This window comes from Crocuta crocuta, unplaced genomic scaffold (genome assembly GCF_008692635.1).
Source record: "Crocuta crocuta isolate KB4526 unplaced genomic scaffold, BGI_CrCroc_1.0 scaffold110, whole genome shotgun sequence".
NCBI lineage: Eukaryota > Metazoa > Chordata > Mammalia > Carnivora > Hyaenidae > Crocuta > Crocuta crocuta.
In genome coordinates, this window is record NW_027527386.1 from 2,079,548 (window position 1) to 2,087,618 (window position 8,071).

Genomic DNA, 8,071 nt, shown 5'->3' on the forward strand with positions numbered 1-8,071 from the left:
CAGGGCCCCCCCCCCCCAACCCCCGAGCCTGGGGCCCGCCAGGCGACGCTGGTAGTGGTGACCGAGAGCCCGGACTGGGAAGGAGGCTGCCTGCTTTCGACCACCCAGGTGGTGACCTCGAGCCCAGGCTTCTTCCTCCTAGAGTCTCCGCACTCTGGCACCCACGCAACTTCGTGGCCGCTCCTCAAACAGGAATCCCACACCCACCCCTCCCACGAGATCCGGCCCCTCACTACTCACACTCCTTGCATTTACTGGAGAGCCAAGGCCTTTTGCCCAAGAAGATGTTCACCTTCCAATGCCTTCTTTCTCTCTCCAAGGCACAGCCGAACTCCTATGCATCCCCCAAAGCCCCAGGATCTCACATCTTCTCCTACTCCAGAAGCCTCTCTGCCTGACCGGAATCGACAAGGGTATGAATGTCTGTGTCCACCTTGGTCTTCCCTGTCAGCCTGGGGCCTGATCTATCCAGGGCCTCCAGCACTGCCTCTCAGCAGAGGGTGGGGGAAGGGTAGAGTTTGAGAAAGTCCACGAGCAGCGGGCAGCCTGTGCTGGGAAGGCTGGGAAACTGTGTGTGTGTGTGTGTGTGTGTGTGTGTGTGTGTGTGTGTGTGTGTGTGTGTGTGTGTGTGTCTGCCTGCTGGGGCGGTGTGGTCCGAGCGCCACCGCCAGGCTGCCCTGTGGTTGACAAGAACGATTCTTGGGAGCACAGCGGCCCTCTTCTTTCTGGGTTTAAAATGAGGTCACCCCTTAGTCGGTTGGGCGTCCGACTTTCGCTTAGGTCATGATCTCGTGGTTCGTGGGTTTGAGCCCCGCGTCGGGCTCTGTGCTGACAGCCAGCTCGGAGCCTGGAGCCTGTTTCAGTCTGTGACCTACTCTCTCTCTGGCCTCTTGCTCGCGCTGTCTCTCTCTCTCTCCTAGAAATAAATAAAACATTTAAAAAATAAATAAAATAAAATGAGGTCACCCTGTAGTTGGAGGCAAGGCATTGAGGTCTCAGGTCTGTCTCCCTCCTCCCACCCTGGGGGTGACAGATGCGGGGCTGGGAGAAATTTCAGGGCTAATGAACCCCCTCAACTGGGCCCCCAAAACTCTCCACAGGCTATGGGGACAGGAGAACCCCCTCATACCTGTCGCGGGGCCAGGAGCCATCAGCACAAATCCATTCCCCTGAGCCTCAAAGGAAGACGTTTTGGGGACAAAATAATTGAAGCTGGGATTCTGATCTTCAAGGCAGGCTCAGGCCTCTCCTGCCTGCTCCCCACCCCCACCCCTGCATCACCTAACCTTCCAACGTGTCCCCCAGCTCAGATGTGCTTATAGAGAATCTCCCAGAAAGATTTCCCCTCACTGGGACGTGTTATCCCATTCACATGCACGTGCCGCCTTTCAGATTAAAAATAAACAAACAAGTCTTTGGGGAAACTGAGGCAACAGACGGGAGGAAGTGGAGCCCTAAGAAGCATTGGTCACCTGGCTGACATCTGCCGCCTGGCCTGGGTGTCGCATCTGCCCCTGTGGCAGGGGCGGAGATTGGGGCCAGAAATTTGTCGAATTGAATTGGGGGGAGGCGCCAGCCAGCCAGGAGAGGAGGGGGTCTGAGGGCCAGGAATGGAGTCCCCCCCCACCCCGGACATAGTGCTGGTCCTTCTGGCGCAGTTCTGGGGTGAGTACCTGGGCCTCCCTCCCCTCTAACCCCCTGCTGTCCATCACCCCTGCTGCCTGCTCTCTGGCCCAGAACCCCCTGGACACCTCTCCCTCTGCTCCACTAGGTAGGGCCTGCTTCTCTCTGATATGCAGAACCTTCCAAGGGTTGAAGGTTCTGGGCGCCTGGGGGGCTCTGTTGATGAAGAGTCCGACTCTTGATTTTGGCTCAGGTCGTGATCTCACTGTTCGTGGGATCAAGTCTGACTCCCGCGCTGACAATGCAGAGCCTGCCTGGGATTCTCTCTCCATCTCTCTCTGCCCCTCCACCCCCCTCTCATAAGAAATATATAAACTTAAAAAACAAAAAAACAAACACAAGGGTTGAAGGTTCTAACAGGGATCCTCAGAGCGGGTTCCTAGGAGAAAATTGTAGTCTCCCATGACCTGGCCCCTCTGATGTCGCATTTCCACCCTTCAAGTTCTCTTTCTCACCCTTGTCTGGCCTTCTGGCTCTTCCTTCCTCCCTCCCTCCCTTCCTTTCTTTCCTCCTTTTTCTTTTTTTTTTTTTTAATGTTTTATTTATTTCTGAGAGAGAGAGACAGCATAAGCAGGGGAGGGGCAGACACAGAATCTGAAACAGGCTCCAGGTTCTGAGCTGTCAGCACAGAGCCCGACGCGGGGCTCGAACCCACGAACCGTGAGATCATGACCTGAGCCGAAGTCGGACGCTTAACCGACTGAGCCACCCAGGCGCCCCGCTTTCCTCCTTTTCTTCCCAACACACCCAGCTTGATCTCACCTCTGACACTTCGTATCTTCCATTCCTTCCACCTGAAACACTTTTCCCTGGATTTCATCTCTCTAGTGTCAGCCGCAATGGCATCTCAAAGGCCAGGAACTTGATGCAAACGTGCACCTTCCGGGGGACCTGATGGGCCCCTCAGACTTCTCGTGGCCGGAAGCAAACTTCTCCTCCAGCCCGGCTCCTCCCCCAGCATCCTCCATATTGGCCGAAAGCCACCGCGATTCACATGGTCCCTGAGGCTAAAGCCTTGCAAACCCGCCTCTCTCGATCCAGTCCTTATTCGGCCGTTCTGGGGGCCACCTTCGAAATCAATTCAGCTTCTGACCCCTTTTCCCCAGCGTGCACTCCTGGTCCTGCTCTCCTGGACACCCCCCCCCCCCCCCCNACGCTTAACTGACTAAGCCACCCAGGCGCCCCAACGCCCACTCTGTCCTTAACCACAGCAGTCAGGGCCCTCTCTGTAACACTTAAATCGAACCACATTCCCTCTCTGTTCCCCTGCTTTCTCATCACACTTAGATTAAAAAGAAAACCTCTCCGCTCTCCGCACCCCCACCTGCCCACCTCCGCCACGCCCCACCTTGCAGCCTGCAAAGCCTTGTATAAGCCACCCCCTCACTGATCCACTTCCAGCCTGTCTCTCCCTCGCCCACTCTGTTCCAGCCACAAGGGCCTCTCCACTCTCCTTTTAACACACCATATGTGGTCGTGCCCCAGGACCTTTGCATGGGCTGCGCCCTCTGCCTGGAGCGCCCTTCCTCTGTATTTTCCTTTCTTCCCACGACTGGCTACTTCTTACAATTCCAAATATCACCTCCTCCGAGAGACCTCCACAACTGGATTCTCTCTCACCTCATGCTTATCCTCCATCACAATTCTCACTGTATGACTTCCTGTGAGTCTCTCTCCACCCCCGAGACCGTAAGCTCCTCATGGCAGGAATTTGTGTCCGACTCCATCACCTCTGCACCTGTGTCCGTGGCACCCAGCACAGGATATGGCGCACACACGACGCAGTATTTGTGCGCCTCGGTGAGAAGTGACCTTGCAAAGATCACATAGCCTCACCCGTGTGGGCTCCCTAGGGGAGTAAGTCCCGTAAACACACACACACACACACACACACAGAAGGGCCTCACTCACATCTTGGGCTCCCTGGTCCTGCAAAGAGCCACAGGCCTCAGGGTGCAGCAAGGGCCCAAGTTGCTCCAGGTGAGGTTAAGACGGCCAGGTGACCTTGACCTGCCAGGTGGCGCTGTCCCAAGGCTGGGAGCAGCTGAGTGTCTTCTTGTGTGAGCCACCTGTCACCAAAGAGAGCTCCAGTCTGGGCGTCTGTGGGCCCTTGGGATTCACAGATTCTTAAGACTCTAAGATCTCAAACTCCCAGAAATATAAACTCTAATCCTTGCAATCAGATTCTTAGAAACAGAGATCTTGCAAACTCAAGCACATCAGATTCTAGAATCACAGAGCCAAAGATATGCTGGAATGGATCATTCTAGACCAGGACTCAGAAAACTTTCTGTAAAGGGCCGTGGAGTAATTATTTCCTGCTTCGTGGAGCAGACGTTCTCCATTGTAACCACTCCACGCCGCCGTGGTAGCGGGAAAGCCGCCGTAGACTGCGCCTGCCTCAAGGTGTGGGCCTGGGTTCCAATAAAACTATTTTTAAAAAAAAACATTGATCCGCAGGCTGTAGTTTGCTGAGCCCTCTTCCAGAAGATCACAATCATAAGGACTCTTGAATACATTTAGTTCTGGAGCTTTGATTAAAAACAATCCCAGAGGGGCGCCTGGGGGGCTTAGTCGGTTAAGCGTCCGACTTTTGCTTAGGTCATGATCTCGAAGTTCGTGGGTTCGAGCCCCGCGTCGGGCTCTGTGCTGACTGCCAGCTCAGAGCCTGGAGCCTGTTTCAGTCTGTGACTCCCTCTCTCTCTGACCCTCCCCTGCTCACGCTGTCTCTCTCTCTCTCCTAGAAATAAATAAAAATATTTAAAAAAAACAATCCCAGAATCTCTTTAAAAATGTGTTATTAAAGTATATCCTACATACAGATGGGGCGCCTGGCTCAGTCTGTGGGTCATGCGACTCTTTAAATTTTTTTAAGTGTATTTACTTATTTTTGAGAGAGAAAGTGAGTGAGAGAGCACAAGCGCCCCATGGAGCTTGCAACTCTTAACCATGAAGTTGTGACTTCAAGGCCCACATTGGCCATAGAGATTACTTAATAAAAAAAGGGGGGGTGTGCCTGGGTGGTTCAGTAGGTTGAGCATCTGCAGCTCAGGTCATGATCTCACAGCTCGTGGGTTCGAGCCCCGCATCGGGCTCTGTGCTGACAGCACAGCACCTGGAGCCTGCTTCAGATTCTGTGTCTCCCTCACCAGCTCATGCTCTGTCTCTGTCTCTCTCAAGAATAAATAAACATTAAAATTTAAAAAAAAAATACAAGAGAGGCGCCTGGGTGGCTCAATCGGTTAAGCGCCCCACTTCCGCTCAGGTCAGGATCTCACGGTTTAGTTCATGGGTCCCCGCATGGGGCTCTGTACTGACCGCACAGAGCCTGCTGAGTTATTCCCTCTCTCTTCCTCTCTCTCTGCCCCTCCCCCACTGGACAGCGCTCTCTCTTTCTCTAAATAAGTAAACTTTTTTAAAAAAACTATTAAAAATCCAAGAAAAGAAAAAAATATATCCTACATACAGAAAAGAAGCGCATACTGTGAGTGGCTAGCCCAATAAACGTCTTAGTCCGTTCCGACTCCTGTAACAAAATACTGCAGACTGGGGTTTATCCACAATAGACACTTATTTCTCAGGGTCTGGAGGCTGGAAGCCCAAGATCAAGGCACCAGCATGGTTGTGTTCTGGCTGGCAAATTGCCACCTCTCACTGTGTTCTCCCATGGAGCCCAGGGGTCTGTGGGGGCTCTTTTATAAGAACACACATCAGGGGGCGCCCGGGTGACTCAGTCGGTTAAGCGTCTGACTTCAGCTCAGGTCATGATCTCACGACGGTTCATGGGTTTGAGCCCCGCGTCGGGCTCTGTGCTGACAGCTCAGAGCCTGGAGCCTGTTTCAGATTCTGTGTCTCCCTCTCTCTCTGACCCTCCTCTGCTCACACTGTCTCTCTCTCTCTCTCTCTCTCTCAGAAAAAAAATAAAATAAAATAATTTAAAAAAAAAAGAACACACATCAGGGTCCTAATCACCTTCCGAGGCCCCACCCGCTTCTATCATCACCTTTGGGGGTTGGAACTCTACACAGGAGTTTCAGGGGGGCACCTTCAGACCCCAGCACTACATCTTCAAGGCCTGCACCACCACCCGGCTGAGAAACAATATTTCTGCCTCCCAGATACCATTCCCCATGTCCCCCACGCACATTATCCTAACTTCTAGCCACGTAGATGTATTTTGCCTGGTTTTGTATGCTATTTAAGTGGAATCATAGAGTCCCTTCTTTCTGACTTCTTTCATTCAACAATGTATCTCTCCCTCAACCAGAAGGCACATCCAAGTTGGTCATGTAGCCGTGGGCCAATTTTTTTTAATGTTTTATTTTATTTTTGAGAGAAAGAGAGATGGAGTGTGAGTGGGGGAGGGGCAGAGAGAGGGGGTGACACAGAATCCGAAGCAGGTTCCAGGCTCTGAGCTGTCAGCACAGAGGCCAACGCGGGGCTCGAACCCATGAACTGAACCGTGAGATCATAACCTGAGCCGAAGTCGGACACCTAGCCTACTGAGCCACCTGGGTGACCCAACAAAATAAGATTTTAAAAGCTCTTTGCCAGGGGCGCCTGGGTGGCTAAGTCAGGTGAGCCTCTGACTCTTGATTTCGTCTCAGGTCATGATCTAGGGGTTTGTGAGATGGAGCCCCGCATCAGGCTCTGCACAGACAGCGCGGAACAGGCTTGGGATTCTCTCCCTCTCTCTCTCTCTGCCCCTCCCCTGCTCATGCTCTCTCTCTCTCTCAAAATAAATAAGTAGGGATGGCTGGGTGGCTCAGCTGGTTGAGTGTCTGACTTCGGCTCAGGTCACAATCTTGAGGTTCGTGAGTTCAAGCCCCGCATCAGGCTGGCTGCTGTCAGCACAGAGCCCGCTTCAGAACTTCTGTAGCCTTCTCCCTGCCCCTCCCCCGCTTGCGCTCTCTCAAAAATAAATTTAAAAAAACGTTAAAAATTATCAAAATAAAGAAAGCTCTTTAGGAGGGTGATCGTGAAAACGGGTTGAGAAACATTGACATAAAGGAATAGATGATTCTGGAAGCTTAGCCCTGCGGGAGTTTAACTCCTTTAAATAGGCTTTTAGGGATTTTCCTGTCTCAGAGTGGGTAAGAGCAGATAATTCTAGAATCCAAGTGGAAAACCATGGACCCTCAAGGCTGGAAGGAATCTCACCCATCCGTTAAGCCAGCTGCCTCTGTGTACAGATGAGAAAACTGAGGCCCAGAGAAGGCTGACACGTGTCAGGCCACACACAGCAGCCAAAGTTGCGGCCAGCTTTCTGGAGAGCCCAGCTCAGACACCCTCCCCACTGTGCTTGATTCCTCGCGTGGGGCCCCGCGCCGCAAAGGGCCAGATGGCCGGAAGGAGCACCTGCTCAGTTCCGGTCCAAAGCGATGCCCAGTCCCCTCCCATTGTAAGGAGGGCACTGCATTATGACTGTCCTGTCCGTCCCCGCCTTCTAGTAGGGTGATGGCCCATTACCCATTAGCAGGATCCACCAGGCTTTGCACTGCTGGCGTCTGCAGGGGTGCAGACAGGCGAGTGTCCAGCTCCCCGCAGCTCGCTCCCCCACCGCAGAACACCGGCTCCAGCGTTAGAACAGCAAGATGAAGGGTCAGGGCCCCTGGGCCTCACCTTAGGCGCAGCAGGGGCCACACAGCCCTAGAAACATGTCCCCACACTGCCATTCACTTGCTGTGTGACCTGGGGCAGGTAACTTGACCCCTCTGTGCCCCACTCCTCAGCTTTGGGTTAGGTGTGTTTGAAGTAATTATATCTAAAGAGTTTATTACAGGGTCTGGAACATGATAAATCCTTAGTAAACGTAAGTGATTATTTAGATCTGTTCTGTTGATTATTCAGCCAGACTCAACGGCTCAGGCCTTATGCATAAGCTTTTTCCTTCTTTCCTTTCTTTTTCTGTTTTCCTCCCCCCCACCCCGAAACAGAGAAAGAAAGGGGAGCTGAGGTGAGCAACACCTTTGCTCAAAGCAGGGCTGAGACCCCGCTCCCTTGTCTGTAAATGGGCTTGACACCAGGATTGAGCTCGAAAGCCAGGAGTCAGGGGGCCGCTGGACCCCATAACCTGCGGAGCGGAACTCACGGTGGGGGGTGGGGACGGCGGCGCCCACGACCGGGCTGATGGGAGCTCGTGATGAAAAAGAATCCATTTGGCGATTGTTTTGCAATAACCGAGCAAGACAGACGTGGGCAGCCTCATTGTTCCGAAGAGGAAACCGGCTCAGAGAGGCACCTGCCCGGACTCACACAGCGCGGCAGGGGAGGGCTCGTGAGGTCCCGCTTGGGTAGGAGGCTCTGACCCTGAAGCGTGGAGGCTGGACCGAAGGTGAGTGCCCGCGACACACGGGTTTCACCTCCGCAGACCGCCCGCTGCCCCGCG

At 53.4% G+C, this 8,071-nt stretch overlaps 1 protein-coding gene and 1 long non-coding RNA gene across 2 annotated transcripts in view; one reads left to right on the plus strand and one right to left on the minus strand.

The window, feature by feature from the left end:
* FSD1 (fibronectin type III and SPRY domain containing 1) overlaps positions 1-1,151 on the minus strand; it is a 12,874-nt gene extending 11,723 nt beyond the window's left edge. The window contains exon 1 of the mRNA XM_077751674.1: positions 1,130-1,151. Coding sequence (XP_077607800.1) covers positions 1,130-1,151 — 22 coding nt within the window. The remainder of the gene's footprint in view (positions 1-1,129) is intronic.
* A 6,756-nt stretch (positions 1,152-7,907) lies between these two features.
* Positions 7,908-8,071, plus strand: part of LOC144221572 (uncharacterized) — a 1,140-nt gene continuing 976 nt past the window's right edge. Inside the window, exon 1 of the long non-coding RNA XR_013332109.1 lies at positions 7,908-8,017. This is a non-coding gene — a long non-coding RNA (uncharacterized LOC144221572). The remainder of the gene's footprint in view (positions 8,018-8,071) is intronic.